Source organism: Herpailurus yagouaroundi, unplaced genomic scaffold (genome assembly GCF_014898765.1).
Source record: "Herpailurus yagouaroundi ecotype Mexico unplaced genomic scaffold, PumYag 196, whole genome shotgun sequence".
Lineage (NCBI taxonomy): Eukaryota > Metazoa > Chordata > Mammalia > Carnivora > Felidae > Herpailurus > Herpailurus yagouaroundi.
In genome coordinates, this window is record NW_024412427.1 from 10053932 (window position 1) to 10076018 (window position 22087).

Here is a 22087-nt window from a genome sequence, read left to right on the forward strand (position 1 = left end):
AAAAAAAAAATTAAAAAAAATTTTTTTTTTAACGTTTATTTATTTTTTTTTTAACGTTTATTTTTTTGGGGACAGAGAGAGACAGAGCATGAACGGGGGAGGGGCAGAGAGAGAGGGAGACACAGAATCGGAAACAGGCTCCAGGCTCTGAGCCGTCAGCACAGAGCCCGACGCGGGGCTCGAACTCCCGGACCGCGAGATCGTGACCTGTGCCGAAGTCGGCCGCTCAACCGACTGAGCCACCCAGGCGCCCCAAAAATTCTTTTTTTTAAATAAAAAAAAATTTTTTTTTAATGAATAAATTATAGAAAAAAAAGAAATTTAGGGAACGGGTGCCTGGGTGGCTCAGTTGGTTAAGCATCAGACTTTGGGCTCAGGTCATGACCTCGCCATCTGCAGCCTGCTTCAGATTCTGTCTCCCTCTCTCTCTCTGCTCCTCCCCTGCCTGTGCTCTCTCTCTCTCTCCCTCTCTCTCCCTCTCTCTCCCTCTCCCAAAAATAAACAAACATTAAAAAAAGAAAGAAAGAAAGAAATTTAGGGAAACAAGGACTATTCAAAAAGGCTGAATCAACCATGAACTTGAGTAGTCAGTAACTGCTCAGACATCTTAAAAGATACAACCTTGTTTTGGAAGCCTGAGGCAAGAGGACTGTGCTTTCAGGATAACCTACATCTGGTAGCAGAATTAACCCACACTGGCCTAACAGCTGGGGGACGGGGGGGGGGGGGGGGGGAGTGAATAGAGCAAAAGAGAAACAGAAATTTCTGCTACATGCAAATATATGTTCGTTTTTTTACCATTTCAACCCATTCTCAAACAAAACTTGATCAGCCCCAGGTCCAGCATTTAACAAGAGTGCTGAATGAATACCTGAAAAACTTCACTGAATAAAAAGTGAATCTGGCCATATAGCCACCACAAACAGCGGTACTAAGAGGTCATGGACATACCACAAACAACCTGATAGAAAATACTACAAAAAAAATGTATCACTCAGATCCAGAGTCTGTTCTCTCAGTGTCAGGATGCTGACCATACATATTATTTTCTTAACCATCCTCCTGCCTTTGTACTAGCAAAAACAGCCTCTCTGGGTCATGTTCCCAGTCTTGACTCCTCACGGGTTATAAACTTGGCAAAGGCATCCCAATTCGGTGCTCTAAATCCCAGGGCCCCAGTTTCAACTAGCAACTTTGATACTACAGACCACCTTCAATCACCTTGCATCCACAAAGCATTTTTTTTAAGTAGGCTCCATGCCCAATGTGGGGCTTGAACTCATGACTGAGTTGAAGAGTCGCATGCTCTACTGACTGAGCCAGCCAGGTGCCCCTCACAAAGCATATTTTTAAGAAATGTTTATTAATGTTCACTTCATTTCTAGGCTATTTACAAATAAGTAAAAGGCATATTAAAGCTTATTTTTCATCTCTTAGGAACTCCTGGACAAGAACCTGCACACTTACCAGCAGAGGGACGGATGACCCATAATTATTTTACTGTTTTTTTAGAACCATAACTGTTTTAGAAAACAATTACTAGAATTTAGGAGGCAAAGAATCAAATTCCTCTTTTTAACCCCGATTTGTCTCCATTTATAATTTCTTCCTAATTCCTGACATAGTGGTTAACTTGAAGAGAAAGGATTCCTAGGCAATAAATACATACTCAAAATATACTATCAGACTCTAATATTACAAACTCCCCCCTACTTCATGAGTAAAAATAATTACAACTCAAATGCCTTACCATCCTTGTTAACAGCAGTGACTTTGGCTGGGTAAAAACGACAATCAGACCAGCAAGCAAGGACCTGCTCGTTTATTTGAAATTCCTACAAAACATTAAAAAAGAAAAAAAAAAAAAAAAAAAAAAAAACCTGTTACCAATCCAATTTCATAGGACACACACAGTACCAGATTTCATAAGAGAAGCTGGATTGACAATAGTGGGAAGGGGAGATGGCTACTGAGACAGAGGCACTGGGAGTCAAAACAAAAGGGCTAGACACAAGACTTTTCCTATCCTAGGAGGTCTGGGCAAGCATAGCACAGCACTGATGATAGTCCCTGCTCTGTCCCTGAGCCCAGGACCACTAAAAACACACCCAGTATACAAGTTAGAAGGAGGGAAGCTACCTCATCTTTAGGGAAGCAGCATTCATGCCAACCACACTTTTAAAGGATCTTTTGCCAAAGGAAGCACCCATTCAACTTTAATATTTCATACTGTTTTTCCAGCAAACAGTTTGCATTAATACAGTTTATAGAATGAATATCGAGCAATCAAACTGAACAACATAAAACAATAAATGGCAGGGGCAGGGAGGAAGGGAGAGGAGTGGTAGAACAACACACACAGAAAACAAGAGTTCAAGTTTCCTGGCCAGGGCTAAAATGAAAAACAGAATCCAGGGCTGAGGCAGATCCAAAGGCAGCATGAGTTCTACAGATGTCTCAATGCTTGTTTAAAAAACTCAAAACTTGGGGCGCCTGGCTGGCTTAGTCGGTGGAACATGTGACTCCTGATCTCAGGGTTGTGAGTTCAAGCCCCATATTGGGTAGAGGGATTACTTAAAAAACTAAAATAAAATCTTTAAAAAATTCTTATAAATATTTAAAAAATTAAAACCTCGGGGCGTCTGGGTGGCGCAGTCGGTTAGGCGTCCGACTTCAGCCAGGTCACGATCTCGCGGTCCGTGAGTTCGAGCCCCGCGTCAGGCTCTGGGCGGATGGCTCAGAGCCTGGAGCCTGTTTCCGATTCTGTGTCTCCCTCTCTCTCTGCCCCTCCCCCGTTCATGCTCTGTCTCTCTCTGTCCCAAAAATAAATAAACGTTGAAAAAAAAAAATTAAAAATTAAATAAAATAAAATAAAACCTCAAAACTAATACTTCATCCTTCATTCTGAAATCAGTAAAAGCTCCAGGTATAGTGATAATAGGAAAAAGGAATATAGTCCAATTCCAAGTGTTTAAGACCTTTAAAAGACCTTGAAATGAGGCTTCACAGGGAATGATTGCTTAATAAATGGTCATACAACAAACCAGTTTAATAAATGATCTAAAATGGGGGGGGGCGCCTGGGTGGCTCAGTTGGCTAAGCGTCTGACTCTTGATTTCAGCTCAGGTTACGATCTCCATTTCATGAGACTGAGCCCCCCACTGGGCTCCGCACTGATAGCACGGAGCCGCTTGGGATTCTCTCCTTTCCTCTCTGCCTCTCTCCTGCTCACACCTCTCTTAGAAATAAACAAACATTTAAAAAAGGATATTTATGGGGCACCTGGGTGGCTCAGTCGGTTAAGCGTCCAACTTCAACTGAAGTCATAATCTCGCAGTTCATGGGTTGGAGCCCTGTGTCGAGCTCTGTGCTGACAGCTCAGAACCTGGAGCCTGCTTCAGATTCTGTGTCTCCCTCTCTCTCTGCCCCTCCCCCACTTGCACATGTGTGGGGGGGGTGCACGCACGCTCTGTCTCTCTCTCTCTCTCTCAAAAATGAATAAACATTAAAATATAATAATAATTTTAAAAAATAAATAAAACATAAAAGATATTTATAAGGGCACCTGGGTGACTCAGTCAGTTAAGCATCCAACTTTAGCTCAGGTCATGATCTCACAGTCCATGAGGTCAAGCCGCGCATTGGGCTCTGTGCTGACAGCTCAGAGCCTGGAGCCTGCTTTGGATTCTGTGTCTCCCTCTCTCTCTCTCTCTCTCTCAAAAATAAATAAACATTTTAAAAAAATTTAGAGATATTTATAAATAAATAAATAATCAATCTAAAGGGATACAGTGGTGTAAAAGAAAGAGATAAGGTCCCCATGCATCCTCAATGTTTCTCTCAATGACCTGTCACATCAATCACATCATGGAGACAATTGACAACTAGGATTCTTCAAGAACCCCAGGTGCCATGGAGATCTCAGAGTTGTAACTACAGACCTAAATAAGGATTGGTCCCCAGCTGCTACTGACTTTCACACTGAACATCAAAGGCTGGAACATAAAATACCCAATGGCTGACCCAGCTCATTACAGATCTGATACTCACAGAAGATCCTTCTTCTTCATGTAAGCCCTCTTTCCTCAGCTGTATTTTCTCTAAAGGGCGTAAATAAGGACTGTCCCAGCAGAACCACTCATCATAACGATGGTTCCAACGCTTGAAATGGATGAGTACTTTCCCTTCTTCGTAGTCAATGTCTTCTATGTGAGCTGGATACCTGAGTCAGAAAAAAAAGTTAAATGCCTTTAATACCCACCCAAAATATCCAAAACAGTACTCTTCCAAACCTCTTCCCAAAGGACTAGATTACCAAAGCCTACCATGTAAAGGCTCGTGCAATTGTGTTAAATCACAAATTATGGAGGCTAACAGACTTGGGGTTCAAATCCCAATCTGGATATTCCTTAGTTTATGAACTATTAACCTGACCTTTCAGACCTGAGTTCTGTCATGTAGAGTGGAAGAAGGATACCCAGCACAGTGGGTTATAAGGCAAGTTAAACAAGATGACATACACACAAGACCAAAACACAAAGGAGGCAGGAAGCAAACATTTAACTTGATTACACTTTACATATGCCAATAAATTAGAATGACCATGCAACCCAGATTGTATCAGATAGCTTCAATTTAAGAATTTTGTAATCCATATAGTAGCATACCATGCAGCTGTTAAAAAAAAAAAATTCTGTTATGATATGGAAAGCTCTCTCAAGATGAACTATTTTAAATGAAAAGAACAAGGTGCAGGACATTGTGTATAGTAAACAACTGTTTATTTTCTTTAAGATGAAAAAGTATATTCTTATATGTTTAACTATGCATAAAATATCTTACATAAGAAACTAACAATGGTTACATAAAGAAGTACGGTCACTTCAAAAGATGGGCTCTTTCAATCTCCATTTCTTCTAGACTGAGAGTTGGAAAAACCAACTGCATTTCCCTGACTCCCCAACAATTGGCAGTCAAGGTCATGGAGACCCATGGGTTTAGAGGCAACTGTAGTGGCCAAACCCCAGGGCTCCAGTGAAGGACCTCTCAAACTTTCATGGAATGCAAATCATCAGAGGATCCTGTTGAAATGTAGATTTTGATTCAGCAGATGAAGTTAGGGCCTAAGAGCTTTAAACAATCTGGTGATACTGATGTACTGGTCTGCATAAGCAAGGATCTAATGTCTAGTTACCAGCTTCTTAAGTATCAAGCAGCAGTGTTGAGGGTGGTGGTGGCAGTGGGCCAGTGGCAGCAGTAACTTCCTGACCTCCAGAACACAGCTCCGGGGTGGGTCCTTCAAATTGATACTTAAGGGCAGCAACCTTGAGTCCCACTCCTCGAACCCTTCCAACAATTTTCTAAGTACCCAATTTCTTGTGTTAAATCCTTTTGTGGTTAAAGTACCCAAAGTGGTTTTGTTTCCAGCACTGAAACCTAATACTGAGGAATACAGGGGAACTGAGTATTGGGGGAGGGGAGGGACAAAAGTGGGAGAGAGAATTTTTGTAGCATGCCTTTTAATATTTTTTTTTATTTTTCAACCATATTATTATACTGCTCATTCCAAAAATAAATGGTTAAAAATAAATAATATTGTTCCTTAAATACACTTGTATTAATCAGATTGCTATTCTAGATTGAGAAAATTTAGATTCTACCTGCCTGCCTTATATCCAGCACCTAGTACCCCGCTACCCTAACAAACATGTGCTACCTAAATAAACCGGCCTGCTTCCTTCTGTCTGAATACTATGTCCTCTTCAATCCTACACCAGTAACCTCTAAGGCAGTTTGTTTGCCGTTAACCTATCACAGTAGGTTGCAGACACTGGGCATTCAATAAATGTTCAGCAAATGAATTCTGCTCTCCCTAGTCTTCCCAAAGGTCAAGTGTCCTGTCAATTCTTCAGTCCCAAAGCTCCAGACTCCAGCTACCCATTCCAATTTCAGTCACTCTCCAAGTTCAGGCTCCCATCACTTCATGTGGGTATTTTTCACACAGGACTGATAAAATTCTGAATGGTACTAAACATACATCAATTCCCCCAAAAATGTTAACAGAATAAACAGCCCTGAACCTAGTCTCCCTACTCTGATACAACTGACATACAGCTACTACAAACAGAAGATATCTTGACAGCAGACTAGCTAACTATACAATGTGATGAACTGTGTAATACAACTGTAGAAAACAAAAGCATTCCCTAAATCTATTCCTCTCCATAAAGCAGAGAGAAGGACATGGACATCTCAATCACATTCCTTTTGCCCTCTCATCTGTACAGCCTACCAGAGACTAGCGAGCCTCCCTAAAATAACACAAGCTGGCCTAACGCACTCCTGTTCAAAAGCTCTTGCTTTAATGGTTTACTATCTCTAGCAGTAGTTTTCAAACACAAGGCTTTGGACCAATGCATGGAATTAATTTCTCACAGAACTAAATTTATTTAATTTGCAGAACTTTTCTTTATACTAAAATCACATTCTTTCTAAATTTTTGGTGTGTAAATATACTTTTTACATTAAAACAGTGGTAACTGTTGGTCTCTTACTAATATTATGTAGCCATTAAAAAGAGTATGTCAGCCTTCTATGTACTGATTTTAAGAGATCTCTAAGAAAAGTGGGGAAAAAACCCAACAACTAAAGGTGCAAAGTGTACTGAATGCACTACCATTTATTTGGGAGAGGAGAGAGAGCCAATACATTCATACCTGTTTTTAAATGCGTGGGCTATCTCTGGAAGGATGATCAAGCAACCCGGTTTGCCTCTTGGGAAGGGAACTGGATAGTTAAGGAACTGGAGAGGAAGTATGAGACTTATTTTATTCAATATATATCTTTTTGTATGTTTTGAATGTTGTACCATGAGCATGTACCAACTATAAAGAGTATATAACTAGATACTTATTTTAAATATCCTTATTTGGCAAAATAAAAAGTGCAACCTCAGGACAAATCCCAAATTATTTTGAATTTGGTCAGTACCTTCTAAAAGTCTGGTAAGTCCAGATCCACAGATTAACTCCAAATTCCTAGGCTAGCAACTCCAATGCACATGCTCAGGAGCCTGAAGAAGGTCTTCTAGGCCCTTGGCTACTCTAAAGCCCTTCCTTGCTCAAAAAACTTTACAGGGCACAGGCATCCTACTGTCTGCAGTACATAAACTACATAAACCTCACCAAGAGGATCAATAGTAACAACGGGGTCAACAAGGTTTCCTAAGGAGAAGGCAGTTTCCCCTACTTTTCTAAAGTGTGACAAGGATGAGAGGCACTCACTGAGAATGGGGAAACCCAACTGCATTTCAAAGAACAGAGAAGACTTGGTGGATCAAAATTGCTGGTTGCCTTGGAAACAGCTCAGCTTCATCAGTCAACAGAACTTTATTAAGTGACTCTGACCCGCCCAGTCAATTCCAGGTCTTGAAAGGGATTATAAGACGTGTAAGTGTTCTGGCTCCTGTCCTTGAGGAGAATCAGACATATGAACCAATTAAGTTTTAACACTATTAAGTGAAACTACATGAAATTACTGATAATCAACTACTTTTTACCTACAAAACAGTAATTGTACTAGTGCAACCTAAATATCTGGATAACCACAGGGGGAGCTAGAGAAGATGTGACAAGGTTAACAAAAGAGAAGTTGTGAACAGACTATGTATAGACAGGAAAGAGGAGCAAGAATTTCCTGCTTCAACATGTAACTAACAGTCACTGATGAGACTCTAGTTTACAAAGTAACACTGCAGCTGGGAGTCACATTTCTAATGGAAATATTAGCCAGAAAGGAACAGATATTGAACACTAAACTGATAACAAAAGTTAGCTCTAGGGAGGGTCGAACAGGTATTAGAAATGGTCAAGAGACTTTGCTTGTAGTTTGAATTTTTACAAAGATTTAGTTACATAATACTTGTGCATATAAAAATAAATACCTTTAAATTAAAAGTTTTGAGTATTTAATGGGCAGATTATCAACCAACAGCTTTGTGGTTATTGGATTTATATGTATGCTGCTTGGCACATCCACAAAATAGAATATAATGCAGCTATAAAACAAAAGACAGAAAGTGAGAAAACATACCCTATGAATTGATACAGAAAGATTTCCAAGACGTATTAACTTTAAAAAAGGCAAGCTACAGGGGGGACCTGGGTGGCTCAATCGGTTAAGCCTCCAACTCTTGATTTCAGCCCAGGTCGTGATTTCATGGCTCATGGGATCTAGCCCCACAGAGCCTGCATACTGATGGCACACTGCATGCTGATGGCAGCACAGAGCCTGCTTGGGATTCTCTCTCTTCCCCTCTATCTGTCCCTCTCCTGCTCAAATGTACATGCACTCTCTGGCTCTCAAAATCAAATTAAAAAAAAAAAAAAGGCAAGCTACTGAATAGTGCATATCTTATAATACTTTCTGTGTTACGTTGTGTATTTAAATAAAGAAACACTGGTAGGATGGACAGAAACTAATAAACTGGTTACCTATAGAGAACAGAGCAGGTATAGGATGAAGAAGTAGAAGCAGCACTCTCACTGTATACTTTCTTATTCTGTTTTGATTTCTGAACCTACTCAAACTCTCGCTAATGGATTATCAATTAATTGCCTTGCATTTCACAGGTAGACTACGATATCCTATCCAAATTATGATTATAATAATTTGTATATCAGTATAATACTGATACTACCATTTATTTTTCTTGCATTATGACACTGATTAGTGCTTCTAAGATGATGTTGAAAATTGGCATCCTTCTCTTTTAATGAAAATATCTCCAATGTTTCATCATTAAGTGTGAAGTCTGTAGAGTTTTCTAATTAATGCCTTTAATGTGAAGTTTTCCTCATACTTACTTACCAAGGATTCAAGAATAAATTTTGACCAAATGTCCATCAATGGATGAATGGATAAAGAAGATGTGGTATGTATGTATGTGTACACACACACACACACACACACACACACACACACACACACAAAACGCAGTATTACTCGGCAATCAAAAAGAATGAAATCTTGCCATTTGCAACTGCATTGATGAAACTAGAGTATTACGCTAAGAGAAATTAGTCAGAGGAAGACAAATATCATATGACTTCACTCATAAGAGGACTTTAAGATACAAAACAGATGAACATAAGAGAAGTGAAGCAAAAATAATATAAAAACAGGGAGGGGGACAAAACATAAGAGACTCTTAAATATGGAGAACAGAAGGTTACTGGAGGGGTTGTGGGAAGGGGGTGGGCTAAATGCGTAAGGGGCATTAAGGAATCTACTCCTGAAATCACTGTTGCACTATATGCTCACTAACGTGGATGTAAATTTAAAAAATAAATTTTTAAAAAAAGAATAAATTTTGAGACTTCTCAGTCTTTGTCAAGATGATTGTACAACTTTCCTCTTTTACTCTATGAATAAAATGAAATAACAGATTTCCTAAGTTTAAGTTATCATTACCCTATAAAATAAATCATATTTGGTTGTGTGTGCCATTCATTTAGTAAGTGTCTATTGGGAGTTCTAGTATTTTACTGACAAGTTTTGTGTCTCTTTTATAAGTAGGACTTGTCCAAGTTTCCTTGTATTATGTCCTTCCTGCCCAATTTCAGGATTAGGCTATGCTAAGCTCAAAGAAAGGACTTGAAAGCTTGATTTCATTTTCTATGAAACTGCCTAGTCTGAGACTTTTTCACAAGACAATTCTTTATCGACCTTTTCCATCACTTCTATGGTTATTAATCCGGTCGTGCTTTCTACCTCTTCTTGAGTTAATTTTGCCTAAGTAAGAGAGTTTGAAATGATCATTGGATATAATTGTTCAATAGTTTTCCTTTAAAGAAAAGGCTCAGAAGACTCAATAAAAACATTTCAGACTCAAGTCACAAACAGGATTTTTAATTTTTTTTTTTAATGTTTATTTACTTTTGAGACAATGCAAGAGACAGAGTGCAAGCAGCAGAGGGGCAGACACAGAATCTGAAGCGGGCTCCAGGCTCTGAGCTATCAGCCCAGAGCCCGACGTGGGGCTCAAACTCACAAACCATGAGACCATGACCTGAGCCGAAGTCGGACGCTTAACTGACTGAGCCACTCAGGCGCCCCACAAACAGGATTTTTAAATGGCAAATACGAACACTAGATGCTAAGCACTTTATAAGGCAGAAATTATGCCCTATCAATTCCATTATTCAACGTACATTCCTAAATTTGTATTCTGAGACAAACAGCTAGGTTGTGGAGATACAAAATAGATGACCAAGCATTAGGGCTTCTATAGTGCCAAGGGCTCAAAAAGAGGTGTGGTGGGCTCCTCTGCCTCCCTACAAAGAGACCAAGAATATTCTTGATCTCTGGAAGGAAAAGAGTAAAGTAGTAATAAGCCTAGAATTATCTGGCCTACCTATACCTATACCCTATAACCAGAACCAGACAGTATTTCTTATAGCATACTTGAGCTGGAGACTGAGTTTCTACATGCTCTCCCCTACCCCTCTTCTAAAGCACCTTAGTGGACCCTTTTTTTATTTTTCTTTTTTTGTAAGGATATTTTATTTTTATGTAATCTACACCCAATGCCTATGCATTCAATAAATGTTCATCAAATGTACTTTTTAAAAATATTTTATTTTTAAACAATCCACACTCAACACAGGGCTCGAACTCACAGCCCCAAGATCAAAAGTCACATGCTCCACCAACTGAGCCAGCCAGGTGCCCCCAAATGTACTTTTTAAAAAGATTTGACATGAATACCTAGAGCCACAAAACAGCAATAGGAATATATACACAGGGGCACCTGGGTGACTCAGTCAGTTGGACATCCGACTTCTGCACAGGTCATGATCTTCCAGTCCGTGGGTTTGAGCCCTGCATGGGGCTCTGTTGACAGCTCCGCCTGGAGCCTGCTTTGGATTCTGTGTCTCCCTTCCCCTGCTCTCTCTCTCTCTCTCTCTGTCTCTCTCTGTTTCTGACTCTCTCTCTCAAAAATTAATAAACATTTTTTTAAAAAGGAATATATACACAAAGCAAGGTGAATCATCAAAATAAACCAATGATATCCATGTTGCAAATGTCAAAAAGACAAACAGACCCCAGCATAACAACTGTCAAATTGGAGGGGATTTATGCACAAGTGCTATGATCACCATGACAAAATTAGTTACAAAACAGCTCTCTACCAAAGCCAAACAAATACTGAAAACTCATACTTCTCTAGAATTCAACTTAGAAAAGACAGATAACATAAGTTTCATAGTAAATTAGGTTACTATGGTGACCTTATTTTAGGCAAGGGACATAACTATTCAGTAAGTCAACCAAGCCACAGAACACCAGTGTAGCCAAACAAATATAAAGGGACAAGGAAAATTGACCAAAAAAAAGGGGAGGGAGGGACGGAAATTCATCAATTAAACAGACATTTTCTGAATACCTACTCTGGGCCAGGAAGTATGCCAGGGTTTGGAAATACAGTGTCAAATATATGAAGATGTGTGATCATAGCAGCTGGCAGAGGAAGACAGACTCTATGTTATAAAACACACTGGGCCTTTCATTTCCTCAGACATACCACATACCTTCCCATACCCAGTGTGCTCCTTTTACTTGAAACATTTCTCCCTGCCTACTCTTCCTAGGCAACAGCCTAACATTCCTACAGCATTGGAATCCCTAACTACCATATCTCAAGTAGCTCCCATCTCCTTCCAGTCTATGTCAGTTTCCCATTTGCTTCCTTCATAGCATTTACCCCAATGTACAATTATTTCATGTGTTTCTCCATTTACTTGCTTATGTTCATGGTCTAATTCCCTAAGAGACTACAGAAAACCATAAAGTATCTGTTTCGTAGTCACTACAGTATCCTCAGGGGAATAAACCTGTCTATACGCCGAAGTAATTATAATGAAGTGCAACAACAGAAGACTACTTAAGGTTAAGCATGGTGCAGAGGAGCAAAAGACCAGTTCTAGGACCAGAGGGAAATTAAGAGGCCAAGGAAGAAGGAGACAGGTCAAGACAATGCTAGTGAAGAGGAGACACTCGATTTCAATTCTGAAAGATGAAGAGGCATTTTCCAGGTGATCAAGGAGGCAGTGAGGCTAGCGAGTATTTCTGGGTATAGTATGAGTAAATCAGCATAGGTACAGAGGAATGGAAGCACAAAAGAGGACAAAGTAGTGCAGAAAACTGAAAGTGACAAAGGAAACAGAAAACTATGCAGAGAGCTGCACAGGAACCATATGGATTCCATAGCTCTTGAAAGGACGGGCAGCTGGGCCGTAAGTGACTGTTTCCCAATAGCAGCCCATAGACCACAGGGTGCTGGTGAACAGAGTTAGTGGTCCACAAAGTCTCCATGAAGAATGTTTTGCTGTGCTTTTCCATAATCTAGACCATCTTTATCAGAGCTAATGTAGTAGCATTTTGCTCCAATGCTACCAAAAGTGGGATCCATAAATAGTATACAGGTCAGAGGCACCAGTCCTATTTTTGAGTTTGAGAAACACTGCTCTAAGCTAACAGATAAGTCAACCTACCCTAGAGCTCCACCAAGGTAAGGAGAGGACTCTGGGAGAGTGAAGCTCACACCAAATGAGAGAGAATAATGCCATGTACATGTCCAGAAAGGCAGAGAACAGTGCAGATCTAACACAGGGAGACAATATTTGGTTTGTCCACAGTAAATGACTTCAAATCCCGGAAGGCCTGCTGCTCAGTCCTATGAGTGAAATTAAGCTGCCCAACCCTACACACTGTGCACATGCTTAAATTAGAGCAGCTAGACAGTGCTTGGCAGGAATCTATTTGGTCCCCCCACACACACACCAGAAATACAAACTGAAGAAACATTACAGGGGAGAGGACCAGAAAGGATAAAAATTTCCCTCTGAGTTCCCACTCCAACTGGTCAGCACTCACTAACATGGCTATTAATAACAGATGTGTGTCACTTACTGTGGGGGTTATAACTGCTATTACATAAGGTATCTCACTGGATCTTTACCACAGTTTCATGAGCACTTAAGCAGTTGTCATTATCACTGCACGCATTTTACATATGTGGAAATTAAGACTCAAAACAGTGACTAGGAGGGGCGCCTAGGTGGCTTAGTTGGTTAAGCCAATAAATGTTTATTTATCTTTGAGAGAGAGAGAGAGAGAGAGAGAGAGAGAGAGAGAGAGAGCGAGCATGAATGGGGGAGGGGCAGAGAGAGAGGGAAACACAGAATCCAAGGCAGGCTCCAGGCTTTGAGCTGTCAGCACAGAGCCCAACATGACGCTTCAACTCACAAACTGAGAGATCATGACCTGAGCTGAGGTCAGATGTTTAACCACCTGAGCCACCCAGGCGCCCCAGCATCCCCCTCTTGATCTCAGCTCAGGTCATGATGTCACAGTTTGTGAGTTCAAGCCCCGAGTTGGTCTGTGCTGACAGTGCAGAGCCTGCTTGGAATTCTGTCTCTCCCTCTCTCTTCCCCTCCCCTGCTCGCTCACTCTCTCCCTCTCTTTCAAAATAAGTAAACTTTTAAAAAAAGGAAAAAAAAAAGAGGGACTAGGAAGAGGTGTAACCAAGATCAGTATCCAGATCTTCCGACTAAGTCAGTGAGGACTTCTCTTAATTTGACTTCACGTGTAAATATCCTTGCAGTGACACAGGTCTATAAAAATGTCTTTTGTCTTGGCCATCCAATAATCTACCTGATGGTTAGCTCAAAATTTGCCTAAACTTTCCTGCAGGGGTTGGGCATTCAGGCTGCTTCCAGATTCTTACTATATATATAAACAGCTTTCTGAGGTGCTTTAGATGGCTCAGTTAGTTAAGCATCCAACTTTGGCTCAGGTCGTGATCTCGTGGTTTGTGAGTTCAAGCCTCCCATAGGGCTCCCTACTGTCAGCACAGAGCCCACTTCATATGCTCTGTCCCCCTCCCTCCCTGCCCCTCCCCCACTGGCATGCATGTGCACTTTCTCCCAAAAATAAATAAGCATTTAAAAATAAATAAATAATCACCCTTTCTGCAAATATACAGCACGCATTTACTTCAAGAATCAGAGTGTGCCTTTATTCTTGGCTCCGTGCACAACACCAGAAGCAAAAGAGTTCTATGCACAAAAGTAACATTCTAAGCCATCCCCAGCCTTTGCTGGAGAGAGGATGGAAATGGAAGTTGTATTTAGTGAAAAACAAAAGGCTGACTATTAAGCTGCAGAAAAACTGTACTGTTTTGGATGCCTTAACTCTTTCCCTACTTCTTCATCACTTCCATTAATCAACATCTGACACTTCTAACTCCGGAAGTGTCTTGAATTCATCTGCCCTCTCCATCCGAATCATTCCTCACCAGCAACAGTTGAACAGTCATTGCATCCAGGCAACCTATTCCCCTCTATCAGCACTGGCAAAGGGCCTGATACAGTGACACTCAGTAAATATTTAGTAACTGAATAAACATCACTATTTTTCTGTTCCCAAGAAGAATCTATGTCTCTCTCTCTTGCTTAACATTTTCCTTTCTTCGCCCAATCTCCGAGCACTCCTGATGTGTTCCCTGGCCAGATTCTGAGAACACATATTTCTTGAGCCCTGAATACTTTTGCTCACATTGTTCCTTCTGCCTGCTCTCACCTTCACTCTCATCCTGGAAATCCTATCCTTTGATGTCACTTCCTTCCAACTCCCTGGCCCCTTCTCCCCCTCCATCAGACCTGCCTGGATAAACCCTAACCCTAGGTAAATCAGATTCTCCACATTCTCCACCCAGGCAGCTGATTAGGGCTAGAGAACTTACTCAACATGCTAATGAGTCTCATTTGAAATGCAACACCACCAAAGGTGGTCTCCTTGGATGCGGAGTAGGCAGTATGACTCAGTGTGGGGAAAAAGGGTCTTCTAAGGTGCCCAACATATCTGTATCTTGATCTGGGTGGTGGTTATACACGTGTATCCATGTATAAAAGTTCATCAAGCTACACACTTAAGATCTGTGCACTCTAATATAAATTATACCTCAATAAAAAGTTTTTTTAAATGGAGTGCCTAGTTGGCTCAGTCAGTTGAGTGTGCAACTCTTTTTTTTTTTTTAATGTTTATTTATTTATTTTGAGACAAAGAGAACACAGGGGAGCGGCAGAGAGAGAGGGAGAGAGAGAATCCCAAGTAGGCTCCATGCGGACAGTGCAGAGCCCGATGTGGGGCTCGAACCCATGAACCATGGGGCTCGGACGCACAAACTGTGAGATCAATCCTGAGCTGAAATCTAGAGTCAGACACTTAACCGACTTGAGCCACCCAGGTGCCTCTGGAGTGTGCAACTCTTGATTTCGGGGTTGTGAGTTTGAGCCCCATGTTGGGTACAGAGATTACTTAAAAAAATAAAATTTTTAAAAATTTTAAAAAGAGTAGCATCTTTGCTCTTTTATTAATTCAATCAAAGTCTTACAACTGTAAACGACCATGAAAATTAGTATCAAAAGTTTTTTGGGGGCGCCTGGGTGGTTCAGTCAGTTAAGCGTCCAACTTCAGCACAGGTTATGATCTCACTGTTTGTGGGTTCAAGCCCCGTATCAGGCTGTGCTGACAGCTCAGAGCCTGGAACCTGCTTCAGATTCTGTGTTTCCCTCTCTCTCTCTGCCTCTCCCCCACTTGTGCTCTGTCTCTCAAAAATAAATAAACGTTGAGAAGCTTTTTTTTTTCAAAGTGTTGTTTTTTTTTAATTCAGGAGTTGGGCACTTGGATGGCTCAGTCAGTTAAGCATCCGACTTTGGCTTAGGTCATGGTCTCACAGTTTGTGACTGCAAGCCCCACACTGGGTGAGCTCAAGCCCCACTTCAGGATTCTCATTCTCTCTCTCTATCTCTCTCTCTCTCCCTCTCCCTCTCTCTCTGCCCCTTGTGGGATTCTCTCTGTTTCTCCCTCTCTCTCTGTGCCTAGCTCACTCATGCTCTCTCTCTCAAAAAAAATAAAAAATAAAAATAAATAGAAATTCAGGGTTGAAGGGAAGAAAAAAATAGAAGTAAAAATAAAAGGAGGGAGTGGGAAAGAAAAAAAATTAAAAAATAAAAATCCAGGGCCTACCACTGGCTGCTGAGTGGAAAAGAGCCTCAGGAGGAAGCTCAGTACAGAAGGATGCAGGAGACCTGTTAGGTGGCTAGTGCCAAGGTCTAGAAGATCCATGATGGAAGCTTGAGGCCAGAGCAGGAGGGTGGAGGTGGCAGCCAGTGTAAAAGTCAGGACAGATTCTGCAGGTGAATCTGACAGGATTAGCTGATGGAATAGATGATGGGGTGAAGAAAAGAGCCAGGGAAACTCCAAGGGGATTCTAGACATTCTAGCTTGTTGAGCTGTTTAAAACTTGTTTAAAACTGTTTGAACTTGACTGTTTAAAAAAGGGAGCGGGCATCTGGGTGGCCCAGTGAGTTAAGCATCCAACTCGATCTCAGCTCAAGTCTTGATCTCACGGTTGTGGGATCGAGCCCTATACAGGGTTCCACACTGAGCATGGAACCTGCTTAAGATCCTCATTCTCTCTCTCTCTCTCTCTCTCTCTCTCTCTCTCTCTCTCTCTCTCTCCCCCCTCGCCCCTCTCCCCTACTTGAGCTCTCTCTCTCAAAAATAAAAAAATACAGATATTGTCTCTTACTCTAAGAATAATAATAATCCAGAGACTAGAACCAACAATTCCTCAGTAGCAATGAGCATACCTAGCACCCAAATCTCTGTGTCTAATACCATTTTCCAATAAAAGGTACCAGAAGTCTTAGCTGATTCTAGGATTGAGACAGGAAATATACAAGATGAGCCTAGAATATTTTGTAGTGACAGAAATAAGGAAGTGTTACACACACACACACACACACACACACACACACACACACACACACACACAGTGATCATTGGAGTATGTCAAAAGAATACAAGAGGGGCACCTGGATGGCTCAGTCCATAGAGCATGCCACTCTTGATCTCAGGGTTGTAAAGTTCAAGCTCCACATTACGTACAGAGATTACTTCAAAATAAAATCTTAAAAAAAAAAACAAAAAAAGGACACAAGAGCCAACTGAAAGAGCTCCCAATACAACAAGAGCAACAAAATAAAGCAGTATTGGATTACAACGCAAAGTGTAAAAGAAGTAGGAGTCCACACTGATACAAATAAAAGGTCATCAAAAACAAGTAAAATCTAGAAACTGACACAGCCAAAAGCAGCCTAAGGAGACAGGACTACTAAATGCAATGTTGTATCCAGGATGAGTTCTTGGAACAGAAAAAGGACATTAGGGGAAAACTAAGGAAGTATGAATAAAGTATGGACTTTAGTCAATAATAATATACCAATATTGGTTCATAAATTGTAACAAATGTACCTTACATTTCTGTATTATTAATGTACAAAGTTAAGAGTGGGGAATACTGGGTGTGTCATATATGGGAACACTCTGTATTATCTTCGGAATTTTTCTGTAAATCTAAAACTATTCTAAAATAAAAAGCTGGGACGCTGACTGGCTGACTCGGTGGAGCATACAACTCTAGATCTCAGGGTTGAGTGTGGGCTCCATGTTAGGCATGGAGACTGCTTAAAAATAAAGTCTTAAAAAAATAAAATAACATAAAAAGCTTACTGAAAAACTCCATGACCACCAACCTCCAGTGGGACTTTAGTGGCATTTGATGGCATCAGCAATCCTACCACATTTCTCATATCCAATCCCTCTTCACTCTCCTAAATGACATTTCATACCTAATATCTTCTTTCCTCAAACCCAAGCCCTCCTCCTTTTGATTTTCAACCTCAGCTGAGGATTTCCTTATTTCATTTAAAAAATAAAATCAATCAAAAAAAGAATCCCACTGCTGGGGGGAATGTAAAACAGCGCAACTGCTGTAGGGGAAAATTTGGCAATTCCTCAAAAGATTAAACAGGATAATTAGCATATGACCCAGCCATTCTATTCTTAGGTAGATACACAAGAAATATGAAAATATATGTCTACATACAAACTCATACACAAATGTTCATAGCAGCATTATTCCTAATAACCAAATAGTGAAAACAACACAAACACTCATCAACTGATAAATGGATAAACAAAATATAGCATATCCCTATAATGGAATATTGTTACTCGCCCATCAAAAAGAATGTTTATTGGGGCGCCTGGGTGGCTCAGTGTGTTAACCATCCAACTCTTAATTTCAGCTCAGGTCATGATCTCACAATTCGTGAGTTCAAGCCCTGCATAAGGCTCTGCACTGACACCTCAGACCTCAGAGTCTCCCTCTCTCTCTGCCCCCACCCCCATCTGCTCTCCTATCTCTCTCTCAAATAAACTTTAAAAAAATGTTGATATATTCTACGACAAAAATGATTCTTGAAAAAAAAATTTAATTTTAAAAAAAGAAAGTATATTAAGTGAAAGAAGCCAGTCACAAAGAAAAACACTGTATGATTCAGTTTCTGAGCAAATGCCCAGAATAGACAAATCTATAGAGACAGCAAGTATATTAGTAATTGCCTAGGGCTGGGGCAAGCTGAGGGGAAAAAGGAATGACTGCTAATGCATACAGGGTTTCTTTTCGGGGTGACAAAAATATTCTGAAATTAGAGTAGCAACAATTGTACAACTTTGTGAATATACTACAAACCACTGATTTGTATGGTTTAAAAGAGTAAATTTATGGCATATAAATTATAACTCAATTTAGAAAAATAAAAAAGGAGGGAAACAAAAGAATCCCACCAAGTGCTGGCAAAGACATAGAGCAACTGGGACTCACACGCATTGCCAGTGGAAATGCAAACATGGAATAGCCACACTGGAAAACAGTTTGGCAGTTTTTCAACAAGTTAAACATACATTTAACCTATAACCCAGCAATCACACTCCTTGGTATTTGGCCAAGACAATGAGAACTTATGTTCTCACAAAATCTGTAAGCAAAAGTGTATTCCTATTTAGTAAAACCTGGAAACAATTCATATCTTTGAACAGGTAAATGGATAAATTGTGGTACATCCATATAATGGAATTCTACTCAGCAATAAAATGAAGAAATTACTGATTCATGCAAAGGTGTGGATGAATTTCAAATGCATTATGATAAGTGAATATGATAACACAAATTTAAAAGGCTACACACTGTCCAATTCCATTTATATGACATTCTGGAGAAAGTAAAACTACATGGACAAGGACAGGATCAGTGGGTAACAGATGCTGGAAATGGCAGAAGTAGTAGAAAGGCATGCAAGGAAATTTTGTGGGGTAATAAAAGCACTCTACATTTTGTGGTGGTGCATGCATGACTGTGAATTTGGCAAGACTCATATAACTGTACAGTATATAAATTATAACTCAATTTTAAAACAGAAAACACACACAAGAAAAAGAAAAAACACATGCTCCCATCATCAATCCCACAAGTCAACCTTCATTTCCATCTGTACACCCAGTCTTCCTCTTCCCCTTATAATAAATGAACTATCTGCTCCTATAAATGGCCAATTCCTCCATTTGTGCACCACACCAGCTCTCTCTCCCATTTTTCTTGAACTCATGCCCATCAGGATTTTGTCCCCAGTGCTCCACTAAAACAACTCGTCTAAAATTAACAACACAACAAACAACAGGTGTTGGCGAAGATGCGGAGAAAGGGGAACCCTCTTGCACTGTTGGTGGGAATGCAAACTGGTGCCGCCACTCTGGAAAACAGTGTGGAGGTTCCTCAAAAAGTTAAAAATAGAATTACCATGGGACGCCTGGGTGGCTCGGTTGGTTAAGCAACTGACTCTTTCGGCTCAGGTCATGATCTCATGGTTCCAGAGTTCAAACCCTGCCATTGGGCTTTCTGCTGACAGTGTGGAGCCTGCTTGGGATTCACTCTCTCTCCTCTCTCTCTGCCCTTCCCCTGCATGTGCCTCTCTCTCAAAATTAATAAACATTTAAAAAAAGGATGTACCAAAAAAAAAAAAAAAGATGGTACAAGTAGTGAAGAGATAAGAACCAGAAACTCAGACTTGATCAGTGCAAATAATTCTAATATAATCTTTTTTATTTATTTATTTTGAAAGAGAGCAGGGGAGAGGCAGAGAAGAGAGGAAGACAGAAAATTTCAAATGGGATCTGTGCTGATGTGGGGCTCGATCCCACAAACCGTAAGATCATGACCTGAGCCAAAATCAAGAGTCAGATGCTTAACCAAGTGAGCCACCCAAGCACCCCAGTGCTTAAATATAATTTAAAAAAAAAAAAAAAAAAGTGAGACAAGAGCTAAGGACACAATGAAACTCAGATTTTAAAATCCTTTGTACAAAAAAATGGAAAGAGACCATGATCAACTTAAATGGAAACAAAGCAGTGGAAATGTGCCAAAGAGTTAGGAAAGCAACAGACAGAGGAGTTTTTCACCATGTTCTGGGTAGAACAGAGAAGGCGAGGCCTACTGTTCAAGGCAGATGGTGTGCTCCTGACAGATGATAGGAAAAAGGCGGAGGGTGGCAGAACTAGTAGTTTCTGTCCTATCCACCAAACAGCACTGCTAGGAGACTGAAGCCTCTCACATCTTAAGTCAGTTCATCTGCACAAGGTAAAGAGGCAGGCAGGATTATGCCATCCAGAGTAGGAAATGGATATCTGGAAAGTGTGTCCCAAAGTGGTAGGTCCAAAATTAGAAGATGAATTCTTATCAGTACTCCACAGCCTGTTTGGTGAGATAAAGTTTTTTAAGAAGTAACAACCTCCATGGAAAATCTAAATCTTTATTTTACAAATTCCCCTCCCTAAATAATAAAAATCCTAAATCTATTATTTCTTTGGGACCCTAGAATTTAAGAAAAACTGGCTTAGATGATTTACAAATGATTTCTGGTAAGATACATAAAACAGTTGTCTAACACAACCAAGTTAGGGGCGCTTGGGTAGCTCAGCAGGTTGAGTATCCAACTCTTGATTTAGGCTCAGGTCATAATCTCACAGTTTGTGGGATCAAGCCCCGCGTCCGGCTCTGTGCTGACAGTGTGGAGCCTGCTTGGGATTTTTTCTCTCCCTCTCTCTGCCCCTCTACCTCTCTCTCTCTTACTTATTTTTGAGAGAGAGAGAGAGAGAGAGAGAGAGAGAGAGAGAGAGCGCGCGCGCGCAAGTGGCAGAGGGGCAGAGAGAGATGGAGACAGAATCCGAACCAGGCTCTAGGCTCTGAGCTGTCAGCACAGAGCCGGACATGTGGCTCAAACCCACAGACTGTGAGATCCTGACCTGAGCCAAAGTCAGACACTTAAACTGAGCCACCCAGGCACCCCAATAAATAAACATTTTTTTAAAAAACAGGTTAAGTGCTAGAACTGATACATGAATTCAGCAAAGTTGCAGGATACAAAATCAATGTATAGAAATCAGTTGCATTCTTATACACTAACAATGAAGTAACAGAAAGACAAATAAGGAAACTGATCCCATTCACAATTGCACCAAGAAGCATAAAATACCTAGGAATAAATCTAACCAAAGATGTAAAGGATCTGTATGCTGAAAACTATAGAAAGCTTATGAAGGTAATTGAAGAAGATTTAAAGAAATGGAAAGACATTCCCTGCTCATGGATTGGAAGAATAAATATTGTCAAAATGTCAATACTACCCAAAGCTATCTACACATTCAATGCAATCCCAATCAAAATTGCACCAGCATTCTTCTCGAAACTAGAACAAGCAATCCTAAAATTCATATGGAACCACAAAAGGCCCCGAATAGCCAAAGTAATTTTGAAGAAGAAGACCAAAGCAGGAGGCATCACAATCCCAGACTTTAGCCTCTACTACAAAGCTGTCATCATCAAGACAGCATGGTATTGGCACAAAAACAGACACATAGACCAATGGAATAGAATAGAAACCCCAGAACTAGACCCACAAACGTATGGCCAACTCATCTTTGACAAAGCAGGAAAGAACATCCAATGGAAAAAAGACAGTCTCTTTAACAAATGGTGCTGGGAGAACTGGACAGCAACATGCAGAAGGTTGAAACTAGACCACTTTCTCACACCATTCACAAAAATAAACTCAAAATGGAT

General features: G+C 40.5%; 1 protein-coding gene across 7 annotated transcripts in view; it reads right to left on the reverse strand.

Annotated features, from left to right (window-relative positions):
* The window catches only part of PHF20 (PHD finger protein 20), a 176044-nt gene that overhangs the window by 91797 nt on the left and 62160 nt on the right, over nt 1-22087 (reverse strand). For 5 of the 7 annotated variants that reach the window (XM_040447178.1, XM_040447179.1, XM_040447181.1 and 2 more), the window contains exons 3-4: nt 4051-4222; nt 1751-1835 (exon numbers count right to left, since the gene is read on the reverse strand). In XM_040447178.1, the coding sequence (XP_040303112.1) occupies nt 1751-1835; nt 4051-4222 (257 nt within the window). Of the gene's footprint in view, nt 1-1750; nt 1836-4050; nt 4223-22087 lie in introns of those variants that run through there. The other 2 variants (XM_040447183.1, XM_040447182.1) reach the window with 2 other exon arrangements.